Here is a 15,314-nt window from a genome sequence, read left to right as displayed (position 1 = left end):
CTAAATGAGAATTTAAAACAAACAAAAAAAAAAATGATGTGAATTTCTAAAATTTCGGGTGATGAGCGCAGGCAGTGAACCCCCGCAGCGAAACATGGGATCTGCACTCAAGAGCTAACAATAATGCAGGTCTTGTCTTGTAGGATTTTTTTATACATATATTTTTTGTCTTTTTTTCCATTAACAGCCTTACATATATCTAATATTGACATAGAATTTAATAAATTCTGTCTTATTTCCCCCGCAGTTTGCACCGGAAAATACCAAAATGTCATTTGAAAAAACAATAGAATATGAAGGCGACGGTCTGGAGAGCGACGTCACCATCAGGTAATGTATCATCCACATAACCCTCCTTAGATCCTTGTGTTGTAAAAAACAAACTGTTTATGGCATTTTTTGGACATTTTTCCCAAAAAATGTCTAAAACTTTCTGCCGTGTAACAACTTAGATGCCTCAGTCAGTAAAGACCAGGACACCTACAGAGTTTGACACAAGTACCAATGGGATCAGTCCCCCATTCTGCAAACCCCCTAAACTAATATCCCCCTAAACTAAATACAAACTTAGCCCTTTAAACTAATATACAACTCTAGATCAGATACAAACTTTCAGACCAGACCTCCTAGACAGACCCCAGACCAGACCCTAAAATAATACAAACCACAGACCTGATATATAAACCTACAAAATGGCCACAACCTAGTATGGCCCGTAATCCCTATCAGGACAACATACACCGAAAAAAAATTGGAGAAAGATAATGAGACTATGAATTATGAAGTCTTCCTGTATATCCTAAATAGGAATGGATAATAATCACAGACTAACTCCAAAACACCAGAAGGGATAAGAGTAATACTTTATTATCATTATTATTATTTATTATTATAGCGCCATTTATTCCATGGCGCTTTACATGTGAAAAAGGGGTATAATACAAGAACAATTACGATAATCTTGAACACAATGTGACAGCGACTGGTACAGGAGGAGCGAGGACCCTGCCCCCGAGGGCTCACAATCTACAAGGGATGGGTGAGGATACAGTAGGTGAGGATAGAGCTGGTGGTGGAGCTGTATGGTGGAGCGGTGGTTACTGCAGGTTGTAGGCTTGTAGGAAGAGGTGGGTCTTCAGGTTCCTTTTAAAGGTTTCTACGGTAGGCGAGAGTCTGATGTGTTGGGGTAGAGAGTTCCAGAGTAGGGGGGAAGCACGGGAGAAATCTTGTATGCGATTGTGGGAGGAGGAGATAAGAGGGGGGCAGAGAAGGAGATCTTGTGAGGATCGGAGGTTGCGTGCGGGTATGTAACGGGAGACTAGGTCACAGATGTATGGGGGAGACAGGTTGTGGATGGCTTTGTATGCCATGGTTAGGGTTTTGAACTGGAGTCTCTGGGTAATGGGGAGCCAGTGAAGGGATTGACAGAGGGGGGAGGCCGGGGAATAGCGGGGGGACTGGTGGAGTAGTCGGGCAGCAAAGTTTAGGATCGATTGTAGGGGCGCAAGAGTGTTGGAAGGGACGACAGAGCAGGAGGTTGCAGTAGTCGAAGCGGGAGATGATGAGGGCATGCACTAGTGTTTTTGCAGATTCATGGTTTAGGAATGTGCGGATCCGGGAGATATTTTTGAGTTGGAGTCAGCAGGAAGTGGAAAGGGCTTGGATATGTGGTTTGAAGGAGAGATCAGAGTCCAGGGTTACCCCAAGGCAGCGAGCTTGTGGGACTGGGGAGAGTGGGCAGCCATTGACGTTGATGGATAGGTCAGATGGGGGGTGAATGAGATGGCGGAAAGATGATGAACTCTGTTTTATCCATGTTGAGTTTTAGAAATCTGGCAGAGAAGGATGAGATGGCGGACAGACATTGTGGGATTTTGGTTAGTAGGGAGGAGATATCGGGTCCAGAGAGGTAGATCTGTGTGTCATCAGCATAGAGGTGATACTGAAAGCCATGAGACTCTATGAGCTGTCCCAGGCCTAAGGTGTAGATGGAGAAGAGCAGGGGTCCTAGAACTGAACCTTGGGGGACACCGACAGATGGGGGGCGAGATGAGGAGGTGGTGTGTGAGTGGGAGACACTGAATGTCCGGTCTGTTAAGTATGAGGAGATCCTAGATAGGGCCGAGTCTGTGATGCCGAGAGATGAGAGAATCTGTAGTAAGAGGGAATGGTCCACTGTGTCGAAGGCAGATGACAGGTCCTGAAGGAGGAGGATGGAGTAGTGTCGCTTGGATTTTGCGGTTAGTAGGTCATTGGTGACTTTGGTCAGGGCAGTTTCAGTCGAGTGATGCGGTCGGAAGCCAGATTGCAGGCGGTCAAAGAGGGAACAGGAGGACAGGTGGGAGGACAGTTCAAGGTGAACATGTTATTCTAGTAGTTTTGAGGCATAGGGGAGAAGTGATATGGGGCGATAGCTAGTCAGAGAGGATGGGTCAAGGGAGGGCTTTTTGAGGATGGGTGTGATTGCGGCATGTTTGAAGCATGAGGGGAAGACACCGGTTGTTAGTGACAGGTTGAAGAGGTGGGTTAGGGTTGGGATGAAGACTGTGGTAAGGTTAGGGATGAGGTGGGATGGGATTGGGTCAAGTTCGCAGGTGGTGAGGTGTGATTTGGAGAGTAAGGAGGAGACTTGACCTTCTGTAATGGTGGAGAAGTGGGGTTTGGAGGAGGAAGGTTGAGTAGATATGAGGAGGGGTTGTGCGGGCTTTAGGCAAAAGCTTTGTCTGATGGTGTCAATCTTCTGCATAAAGAATGAGGCAAAGTCTTCGGCTGAGATGAGAGAAGAGGGAGGAGGTGCTGGGGGACGAAGAAGAGAATTGAAAGTGTTAAATAGCTGTTTAGGGTTGTGAGACAGGGAGGATATGAGAGATGTGAAGTATGTTTGTTTTGATGTAGTGAGCACTTACTTGAAGATAGTGAGGGATTGTTTGAATGCGATGAAGTGCTCGATGGAGTGAGACCTTTTCCATCTCCTCTCCGCAACCCTGGAGGCCCAGCGCAGTTCTTTAGTAAGTTTTGTGTGCCAGGGTTGCCTGTTGATTGTGCGAGATTTGGTGTGTGTGAGCGGGGCGATTGAGTCGAGAGCTGCAGCTATTGTGGTGTTATATGAAGTGGCAGCAACATCTGCATTGTGTAAGGAATTTAAGAGGGAGAAGGGATTCAGAGAGTGATTGTAGGTCAAGGTGTTTGAGGTTTCTGCGAGCGTGTGTAGGTTTGTGGAGTGGAGATTGTGCATTTTGCATGGTGCCCCAGATTGATGTCGATTGACAGTCATTTTGTATTTCTTTCATTTTCTTACTATTGCACCAACAGTTGTCTCCTTCTCACCCAGCGTCTTACTTATGGTTTTGTAGCCCTTTCCAGCTTTGTGCAGGTCTATGATCTTGTACTTGACATCCTTAGAACATACAGTTATATGAAAAAGTTTGGGCACCCCTATTAATCTTAAGCTTAATGTTTTATAAAAATTGGTGTTTTTGCAACAGCTATTTCAGTTTGATATATGTAATAACTGTTGGACACAGTAATGTTTCTGCCTTGAAATGAGGTTTATTGTACTAACAGAAAATGTGCAATCTGCATTCAAGCAAAATTTGACAGGTGCATAAGTATGGGCACCCTTATCATTTTCTTGTTTTAAATACTCCTACCTACTTTTTACTGACTTACTAAAGCCCTTTTTTTGGTTTTGTAACCTCATTGAGCTTTGAACTTCATAGCCAGGTGTATGCAATCATGAGAAAAGCTACTTAAAGTGGCCACTTGCAAGTTGTTCTTCTGTTTGAATCTCCTCTGAAGAGGGGAATCATGGGCTCCTCAAAACAACTGTCAAATGATCTGAAAACAAAGATTATTCAACATAGTTGTTCAGGGGAAGGATACAAAAAGCTGTCTCAGAGTTTTAACCTGTCAGTTTCCACTGTGAGGAACATAGTAAGGAAATGGAAGAACACAGGGACAGTTCTTGTTAAGGCCAGAAGTGGCAGGCCAAGAAAAACATCAGAAAGGCAGAGAAGAAGAATGGTGAGATCAGTCAAGGACAATCCTCAGACCACCTCCAGAGAGCTTCAGCATCAACTTGCTGCAGATGGTGTCACTGTGCATCGGTCAACTATACAACGCACTTTGCACAAGGAGAAGCTGTATGGGAGAGTGATGCGAAAGAAGCCGTTTCTGCAAGCACGCCACAAACAGAGTCGGCTGAGGTATGCAAAAGCACATTTGGAGAAGCCAATTTCTTTTTGGAAGAAGGTCCTGTGGACTGATGAAACCAAGATTGAGTTGTTTGGTCATACAAAAAGGCGTTATGCATGGTGGCAAAAAAACACAGCATTCCAAGAAAAACACTTGCTACCCACAGTAAAATTTGGTGGAGGTTCCATCATGCTTTGGGGCTGTGTGGCCAATGCCGGCACCGGGAATCTTGTTAAAGTTGAGGGACGCATGGATTCCACTCAGTATCAGCAGATTCTTGACAATAATGTTCAAGAATCAGTGACAAAGTTGAAGTTACGCAGGGGATGGATCTTTCAGCAAGACAATGATCCAAAACACCGCTCCAAATCTACTCAGGCATTCATGCAGAGGAACAACTACAATGTTCTGGAATGGCCATCCCAGTCCCCAGACCTGAATATCATTGAACATCTGTGGGATCATTTGAAGAGGGCTGTCCATGCTCGGCGACCATCAAACTTAACTGAACTGGAATTGTTTTGTAAAGAGGAATGGTCAAAAATACCTTCATCCAGGATCCAGGAAATCATTAAAAGCTACAGGAAGCGACTAGAGGCAAAAGGAGGATCTACTAAATATTAATGTCACTTTTCTGGTGAGGTGCCCATACTTATGCACCTGTCAAATTTTGTTTGAATGCAGATTGCACATTTTCTGTTAGTACAATAAACCTCATTTCAAGGCAGAAACATTACTGTGTCCAACAGTTATTACATATATCAAACTGAAATAGCTGTTGCAAAAACACCAATTTTTATAAAACAATAAGCTTAAGATTAATAGGGGTGCCCAAACTTTTTCATATAACTGTATGTATATTCAATAATCATAAAACACAGAATCATAAAGGGATGATGACTGAAAGAAGAGATAGAGCTAAAACAACACAGGATAGAATGGTAAAATACCTGTAAAGAGACCTCTATCCACTACAGTGGGGGAAATAAGTATTTGATTCCTTTTTTTGTAAGTTTGCCCACTGACAAAGACATGAACAGTCTATAATTTTAAGGGTTTGTTAATTTTAACATTGAGAGATAGAATATCCCACCAAAAAATCAAGAAAATCACATTGTATAAATTAGATAAATTTATTTCCATTTTGCAGTGAGAAATAAGTATTTGATCCCCTACATACCATTATGAGTTCTGGCTCCTCCAGATTAGTTAGACGCTCCTAATCATCTTGTTACCTGCATTAAAGGCAGCTGTCTTACATAGTCACCTGTATAAAAGACTCCTGTCCACAGACTCAATCAATCAGTCAGACTCTAACCTCTACAACATGGGCAAGACCAAATAGCTTTCTAAGGATGTCAGGGACAAGATCATAGACCTGCACAAAGCTGGAATGGGCTACAAAACCACAAGTAAGACGCTGGGTGAGAAGGAGACAACTGTTGGTGCAATAGTAAGAAAATGGAAGAAATAAAAAATGACTGTCAATTGACACCGATCTGGGGCACCATGCAAAATCTCACCTCGTGGGGTATCCTTGATCATGAGGAAGGTGAGAGATCAGCCTAAAACTACACTATACTTGTTAATGATCTCTAGGCAGCTGGGACCACAGTCACCAAGAAAACCATTGGTAACGCATTACACCTTAAAGGTTTAAAATCCTGCAGTGCCGCAAGGTCCCTCTGCTCAAGAAGGCACATGTGCAGGCACGTCTGAAGTTTGCCAGTGAACACCTGGATGATTCTGTGAGTTATTGGGAGAAGGTGCTGTGGTCAGATGAGACAAAAATTGAGCTCTTTGGCATTAACTCAACTCGCCATGTTTGGAGGAAGAAGAAGGATGAGTACAACCCTAAGAACATCGTCCCAACCATGAAGCATGGTGGTGGAAACATTATACTTTGGGGTGCTTTTCTGCAAAGGGGACAAGATGACTGCACCGTACTGAAGGGAAGATGGATGGGGTCATGTATCGCAAGATTTTGGCCAACAACCTCCTTCCCTCAGTAAGAGCATTGAAGATGGGTCGTGGCTGGGTCTTCCAGCAAGACAATGACCCAAAACATACAGCCAAAGCAACAAAGGAGTGGCTCCGTAAGAAGCCTTTCAAGCCCCAGGAGTGGCCTAGCCAGTCTCCAGACCTTAATCCCATAGAAAACTTATGGAGGGAGTTGAAGCTCCGAGTTGCCAAGCAAAAGCCGCAAAATCTGAATGATTTAGAGATGATCTGCAAAGAGGAGTGGACCAAAACTCCTCCTGACATGTGCGCAACCCTCATCATCAACTACAAACAACGTCTGACTGTTGTGCTGCCAACAAGGGTTTTGCCACCAAGTATTAAGTGTTGTTTGCCAGAGGAATCAAATACTTATTTCTCACTTCAAAATACAAAAAAAATATCTTATTTATACAATGTGATTTTCTTCATTTTTCTTTGGATATTCTATCTCTCAATGTTAAAATTAACCTCCCCTAAAAATTATAGACTGTTCATGTCTTTGTCAGTGGGCAAACTTACAAAATCAACAAGGGAGCAAATACTTATTCCCCCACTGTATATGTGGCCTACAATGTGATAACCTCTAGTATACAATAATTCCACAGAATTATAAATGGCTCTAAGAGTAATTGATCTTATTGAAGTAATGAGGAACAGAATAATTGTAACTACAACCTCACATAAAGTAGTATGGTAGATGGTAACCTGTAATGAAGGAAGGGGATATATATCCACGGTCATCTACATCAGGACATCACGCATGGAAAATGGTCCCAGCCCCAAGCAAACTACCACAGACCAGACCCTCTAAACAAATACAGACCCGAGACCAGACCAGACCCCATAAACTAATATAGACCCCAGACCAGACCCTAAAATAATACAAACCACAGACCAGACCCTCTAAACAAATACAGACCCGAGACCAGACCAGACCCCATAAACTAATATAGTCCCCAGACCAGACCCTAAAATAATACAAACCACAGACCAGACCCTCTAAACAAATACACACCCGAGACCAGACCAGACCCCATAAACTAATATAGACCCCAGACAGATCCTAAAATAATGCAAACCACAGACCAGACCCTCTAAACAAATACAGACCCGAGACCAGACCAGACCCCATAAACTAATATAGACCCCAGACCAGATCCTAAAATAATGCAAACCACAGACCAGACCCTATAAACAAATACAGACCCGAGACCAGACCAGACCCCATAAACTAATATAGACCCCAGACCCGACCCTAAAATAATACAAACCACAGACGAGACCCTCTAAACAAATACAGACCCGAGACCAGACCACACCCCATAAACTAATATAGACCTCAGACCTGATCCTAAAATAATGCAAACCACAGACCAGACCCTCTAAACAAATACAGACCCGAGACCAGACCAGACCCCATAAACTAATATAGACCCCAGACCAGATCCTAAAATAATGCAAACCACAGACCAGACCCTATAAACAAATACAGACCCGAGACCAGACCAGACCCCATAAACTAATATAGACCCCAGACCCGACCCTAAAATAATACAAACCACAGACCAGACCCTCTAAACAAATACAGACCCGAGACCAGACCACACCCCATAAACTAATATAGACCTCAGACCTGATCCTAAAATAATGCAAACCACAGACCAGACCCTCTAAACAAATACAGACCCGAGACCAGACCAGACCCCATAAACTAATACAGAACCCTACATCAGATATTGTAAAATAATACAGACCACAGACCAGACCCCCTAAAATAATACAGACCACATCCCTTAAACTAATACAGACCCCAGACACCCTAGTACAGATCCCAGACCAGACTCTAAAATAATACAAAACACAGACCAGACCCTCTAAACAAATACAGACCCGAGACCAGACCAGACCCCATAAACTAATATAGACCCCAGACCAGATCCTAAAATAATACAAAACACTGCCAGACCCTCTAAACAAATACAGACCCGAGACCAGACCAGACCCCATAAACTAATATAGACCGCAGACCAGATCCTAAAATAATACAAAACACAGACCAGACCCTCTAAACAAATACAGACCCGAGACCAGACCAGACCCCATAAACTAATATAGACCCCAGACCCGACCCTAAAATAATACAAACCACAGACCAGACCCTCTAAACAAATACAGACCCGAGACCAGACCACACCCCATAAACTAATATAGACCCCAGACCCGACCCTAAAATAATACAAACCACAGACCAGACCCTCTAAACAAATACAGACCCGAGACCAGACCAGACCCCATAAACTAATATATACCCCAGACCAGATCCTAAAATAATGCAAACCACAGACCAGACCCTCTAAACAAATACAGACCCGAGACCAGAAAAGACCCCATAAACTAATACAGAACCCTACATCAGATATTCTAAAATAATACAGACCACAGACCAGACCCCCTAAAATAATACAAACCACATCCCTTAAACTAATACAGACCCCAGACACCCTAGTACAGATCCCAGACCAGACTCTAAAATAATACAAAACACAGACCAGACCCTCTAAACAAATACAGACCCGAGACCAGACCAGACTCCATAAACTAATATAGACCCCAGACCAGATCCTAAAATAATACAAAACACAGACCAGACCCTCTAAACAAATACAGACCCGAGACCAGACCAGACTCCATAAACTAATATAGACCCCAGACCAGATCCTAAAATAATACAAAACACAGACCAGACCCTCTAAACAAATACAGACCCGAGACCAGACCAGACCCCATAAACTAATATAGACCCCAGACCAGATCCTAAAATAATACAAAACACAGACCAGACCCTCTAAACAAATACAGACCCGAGACCAGACCAGACCCCATAAACTAATATAGACCGCAGACCAGATCCTAAAATAATACAAAACACAGACCAGACCCTCTAAACAAATACAGCCCCGAGACCAGACCAGACCCCATAAACTAATATAGACCCCAGACCAGATCCTAAAATAATACAAAACACAGACCAGACCCTCTAAACAAATACAGACCCGAGACCAGACCAGACCCCATAAACTAATATAGACCCCAGACCCGACCCTAAAATAATACAAACCACAGACCAGACCCTCTAAACAAATACAGACCCGAGACCAGACCAGACCCCATAAACTAATATAGACCCCAGACCCGACCCTAAAATAATACAAAACACAGACCAGACCCTCTAAACAAATACAGCCCCGAGACCAGACCAGACCCCATAAACTAATATAGACCCCAGACCAGATCCTAAAATAATACAAAACACAGACCAGACCCTCTAAACAAATACAGACCCGAGACCAGACCAGACCCCATAAACTAATATAGACCCCAGACCAGATCCTAAAATAATACAAAACACAGACCAGACCCTCTAAACAAATACAGACCCGAGACCAGACCAGACCCCATAAACTAATATAGACCCCAGACCAGATCCTAAAATAATACAAACCACAGACCAGACCCTCTAAACAAATACAGACCCGAGACCAGACCAGACCCCATAAACTAATATAGACCCCAGACCAGATCCTAAAATAATACAAACCACAGACCAGACCCTCTAAACAAATACAGACCCGAGACCAGACCAGACCCCATAAACTAATACAGAACCCTACATCAAATATTCTAAAAAAAAATACAGACCCCCAGACCAGATCACCTAAAATAATATGGACCAGATCCCTTAAATTATAAAAGACCCCAGTCCAGCTAAAGAAATACAGACCTCAGACCAGTATGCCAAAACGAATAGCATCTCTGACCAGGCGCCCCTAAACAAATACAGACCCCAGACAAGAGCCCCTAAATTAATGGAAACTTCCAGACCAAACCCTTTAAACTAATAAGGAATCCACACCAGACCCCTAAAATAATGCAGACCAGACCCCCTAAAGTAATACAGACCCAAGATTAGACCTCTAAAATAATACAGACCCCAGACCAGACCCACTAAAATAATACAGATCCTTCAACTAATACAGACCCCAGACTGTTTCCTTAGGGACTACGGAAGGTGTGCTATCTTTAGGCAATCTATTAAAATCTTTATACCCAAATACTGCCATACAATGCCAAATAAAACCTCCATACAATGCCTATACTGCACTGCCATTCAATGCCTAAATAACACCTCCATATAGCATACATATGATGCTACCATGTAAACTAGCATCTAACACTTTCCCACAAAATACCGGCAAAATAAACTTGAACTTCAGTGTCCAAATAACACCGCCATACAGTGCCCATGTATTAAAGGGGTATATTGCTGTACCCATCCTAAACGTTTATAGCATATCAACAGGATACGCCATCAATGCCCGATAGCTGCAATTGCCACCTCATATCACTAGAGCAGTTGCGATCCTTTCCTGAGATGGCGGTATTATGATGAATGGAGTCAGCAGAGAGATTGTTGCATTAGATGTCTGAGGAGATAAAAGCTTTACACAGTGGTGTCTACAGATCCGTGGACCCGATTATTTGCCGGATAGGATTTATCTGTAAATGAACTGATGGGAAAGGGTCCAGTGAGTAATTCCCTAACCTGACAGAGGAGACGCCGCACCCCCTCTACAGCGCCACAATCTCCATGAGAATAAGGAGAAGACTGAGCCCAGACTACTGGAGGCAAAATGGCCTCAATGTGACCCCCACACCTCCCCCCGTACAGATGATCTGTGATACACTTATCTATATCTGGAGGAAGAAGCCATGCAGAAGAAGAAGAGAAACTTTATATATGTAAGAAAATCAACGATAACACTGTCGTAACGTCATAGATAGACCATTATTATAAAGATTCCATAATAACAGGGTCTGTACCACAGGACTGGCGTATAGCAAATGTGGTGCCAATATTCAAAAAGGGGACAAAAACCGAACCTGGAAATTATAGGCCGGTAAGCTTAACCTCTACTGTGGGTAAAATCCTGGAGGGTTTCCTAAGAGATGCTATACTAGAGTATCTGAAGAAGAATAACCTCATGACCCAATATCAACATGGGTTTACAAGGGAGGCAAGTTCTGGACTGGACCAAGGAAATGCAGTGGATGTTGTGTATATGGACTTTTCAAAAGCTTTTGATACGGTTCCACACAAAAGGTTGATACATAAAATGAGAACAATGGAGATAGGGGAAAATATATGTAAGTGGGTTAAGAACTGGCTCAGTGATAGGAAACAAAGGGTGGTTATTAATGGAACACACTCAGACTGGGTCACAGTTAACAGTGGGGTACCACAGGGGTCAGTATTGGGGTACCACAGGGGTCAGTATTGGGCCTCCTTCTTTTTAACATATTTATTAATGACCTTGTAGGGGGCATACAGAGTAATATTTCAATATTTGCAGATGACGCTAAACTCTGCAGGGTAATCAATACAGAGGAGGACAATTTTATATTACAGGAGGATCTATGTAAACTAGAAGCTTGGGCTGATAAATGGCAAATGAGCTTTAATGGGGATAAATGTAAGGTAATGCACTTGGGCAGAGGAAATAAAATGTATAATTATATGCTTAATTGTAAAACACTGGGCAAAACTGTCACTGAAAAAGACCTGGGTGTATTGGTGGACGACAAGCTCACGTTTAGTGGCCAGTGTCAGGCAGCTGCTGCAAAGGCAAATAAAATAATGGGATGCATTAAAAGAGGCATAGATGCTCATGAGGAGAAGATAATTTTACCTCTATACAAGTCACTAGTGCGACCACACTTAGAATACTGTGTACAGTTCTGGTCTCCGGTGTATAAGAAAGACATAGCTGAACTAGAGCGGGTGCAGAGAAGAGCCACCAAGGTTATTAGAAGACTGGGGGGTCTGCAATACCAAGACAGGTTATTAGAGGACTGGGGGGTCTGCAATACCAAGACAGGTTATTAGAGGACTGGGGGGTCTGCAATACCAAGACAGGTTATTAGAGGACTGGGGGGTCTGCAATACCAAGACAGGTTATTAGAGGACTGGGGGTCTGCTATACCAAGACAGGTTATTAGAGGACTGGGGGGTCTGCAATACCAAGACAGGTTATTAGAGGACTGGGGGGTCTGCAATACCAAGACAGGTTATTAGAGGACTGGGGGGTCTGCAATACCAAGACAGGTTATTAGAGGACTGGGGGGTCTGCAATACCAAGACAGGTTATTAGAGGACTGGGGGTCTGCTATACCAAGACAGGTTATTAGAGGACTGGGGGGTCTGCAATACCAAGACAGGTTATTAGAGGACTGGGGGGTCTGCAATACCAAGACAGGTTATTACACTTGGGGTTATTTACTGTGGAAAAACGAAGGCTTAGGGGTGATCTTATTACTATGTACAAGTATATGAGGGGACAGTACAAAGACCTTTCTACTGATCTTTTTACTCTGAGGCCTGAGACGGGGACAAGGGGGCATCTTCTACGTCTGGAGGAAAGAAAGTTTAATCATAATCACAGACGCGGATTCTTTACTGTAAGAGCAGTGAGACTATGGAGCTCTCTGCCGCATGATGTTGTAACGAGTGATTCACTACTAACATTTAAGAGGGGCTTGGATGCCTTTCTTGAAAAGTATAATATTACAGGTTATATATACTAGATTCCTTGATAGGGCGTTGATCCAGGGAACTAGTCTGATTGTCGTATGGAGTCGGGAAGGAATTTTTTTCCAATGTGGAGCTTAGTGTTTGCCACATGGGTTTTTTGCCTTCCTCTGGATCAACATGTTAGGCTATGGGTAGAACTAGATGGACTTAGTCTTCCTTCAACCTTAAAAACTATGTTACTATGTTACTATTCATGTCCACAGGAGCAGTATTATAGTAGTTATATTCTTGTACATAGGAGCAGTATTATAGTAGTTATATTCTTGTACATAGGGGGCAGTATTATAGTAGTTATATTCTTGTACATAGGGGCAGTATTATAGTAGATATATTCTTGTACATAGGAGCAGTATTATAGTAGTTATATTCCTGTACATAGGAGCTGTATTATAGTAGTTATATTCTTGTACATAGGGGGCAGTATTATAGTAGTTATATTCTTGTACATAGGAGCAGTATTATAGTAGTTATATTCTTGTACATAGGAGCAGTATTATAGTAGTTATATTCTTGTACATAGGAGCAGTATTATAGTAGTTATATTCTTGTACATAGGAGCAGTATTATAGTAGTTATATTCTTGTACATAGGGGCAGTATTATAGTAGTTATATTCTTGTACATAGGAGCAGTATTATAGTAGTTATATTCTTGTACATAAGGGGCAGTATTATAGTAGTTATATTCTTATACATAGGGGCAGTATTATAGTAGTTATATTCTTGTACATAGGAGCAGTATTATAGTAGTTATATTCTTGTACATAGGAGCAGTATTATAGTAGTTATATTCTTGTACATAGGAGCAGTATTATAGTAGTTATATTCTTGTACATAGGGGCAGTATTATAGTAGTTATGTTCTTGTACATAGGGGGCAGTATTATAGTAGTTATATTCTTGTACATAGGAGCTGTATTATAGTAGTTATATTCTTGTATATAAGGGCAGTATTATAGTAGTTATATTCTTGTACATAAGGGCAGTATTATAGTAGTTATATTCCTGTACATAGGAGCTGTATTATAGTAGTTATATTCTTGTACATAGGGGGCAGTATTATAGTAGTTATATTCTTATACATAGGGGGCAGTATTATAGTAGTTATATTCTTGTACATAGGAGCAGTTTTATAGTAGTTATATTCTTGTATGTAAGGGCAGTATTATAGTAGTTATGTTCTTGTACATAGGGGGCAGCATTATAGTAGTTATATTTTTGTACATAGGGGCAGTATTATAGTAGTTATGTTCTTGTACATAGGGGGCAGTATTATAGTAGTTATATTTTTGTACATAGGGGCAGTATTATAGTAGTTATATTCCTGTACATAGGGGGCAGTATTATAGTAGTTATATTCTTGTACATAGGAGCAGTTTTATAGTAGTTATATTCTTGTATACAAGGGCAGTATTATAGTAGTTATATTCTTATACATAGGGGCAGTATTATAGTAGTTATATTCTTGTACATAGGAGCAGTATTATAGTAGTTATATTCTTGTACATAGGGGGCAGTATTATAGTAGTTATATTCTTGTACATAGGGGCAGTATTATAGTAGTTATATTCTTGTAGATAGGGTCAGTATTATAGTAGTTATATTCTTATACATAGGGGGCAGTATTATAGTAGTTATATTCTTGTACATAGGAGCAGTTTTATAGTAGTTATATTCTTGTATATAAGGGCAGTATTATAGTAGTTATGTTCTTGTACATAGGGGGCAGTATTATAGTAGTTATATTTTTGTACATAGGGGCAGTATTATAGTAGTTATGTTCTTGTACATAGGGGGCAGTATTATAGTAGTTATATTTTTGTACATAGGGGCAGCATTATAGTAGTTATATTCCTGAACATAGGGGGCAGTATTATAGTAGTTATATTCTTGTACATAGGGAGCAGTATTATAGTAGTTATATTCTTGTACATAGGAGCAGTATTTTAGTAGTTATATTCTTGTACATAGGGGGCAGTATTATAGTAGTTATATTCTTGTACATAGGGTCAGTATTATAGTAGTTATATTCTTGTAGATAGGGTCAGTATTATAGTAGTTATATTCTTATACATAGGGGGCAGTATTATAGTAGTTATATTCTTGTACATAGGGAGCAGTATTATAGTAGTTATATTCTTGTACATAGGGGCAGTATTATAGTAGTTATATTCTTGTAGATAGGGTCAGTATTATAGTAGTTATATTCTTATGCATAAGGGGCAGTATTATAGCAGTTATATTCTTGTACATAGGGGGCAGTATTATAGTAGTTATATTCTTGTACATAGGGAGCAGTATTATAGTAGTTATATTCTTGTACATAGGGGGCAGTATTATAGTAGTTATATTCTTGTACATAGGGGGCAGTATTATAGTAGTTATATTCTTGTACATAGGGGGCAGTATTATAGTAGTTATATTCTTGTACATAGGGGCAGTATTATAGTAGTTATATTCTTGTACATAGGAG

General features: G+C 41.3%; 1 protein-coding gene across 3 annotated transcripts in view; it reads left to right on the top strand.

Annotated features, from left to right (window-relative positions):
• The window catches only part of GDPD4 (glycerophosphodiester phosphodiesterase domain containing 4), a 105,881-nt gene that overhangs the window by 66,120 nt on the left and 24,447 nt on the right, over positions 1–15,314 (top strand). For all 3 annotated transcript variants that reach the window (XM_073661658.1, XM_073661653.1, XM_073661665.1), the window contains one exon: positions 248–330. In XM_073661658.1, the coding sequence (XP_073517759.1) occupies positions 248–330 (83 nt within the window). The remainder of the gene's footprint in view (positions 1–247; positions 331–15,314) is intronic.

Source organism: Phyllobates terribilis, unplaced genomic scaffold, assembly GCF_046119375.1.
Source record: "Phyllobates terribilis strain yellow unplaced genomic scaffold, ASM4611937v1 Scaffold_2__4_contigs__length_985480577, whole genome shotgun sequence".
Taxonomy (NCBI): Eukaryota; Metazoa; Chordata; class Amphibia; order Anura; family Dendrobatidae; genus Phyllobates; species Phyllobates terribilis.
The sequence above is the reverse complement of the archived record's forward strand: the minus strand, read 5'-3'. Positions and strand labels throughout refer to the sequence as shown.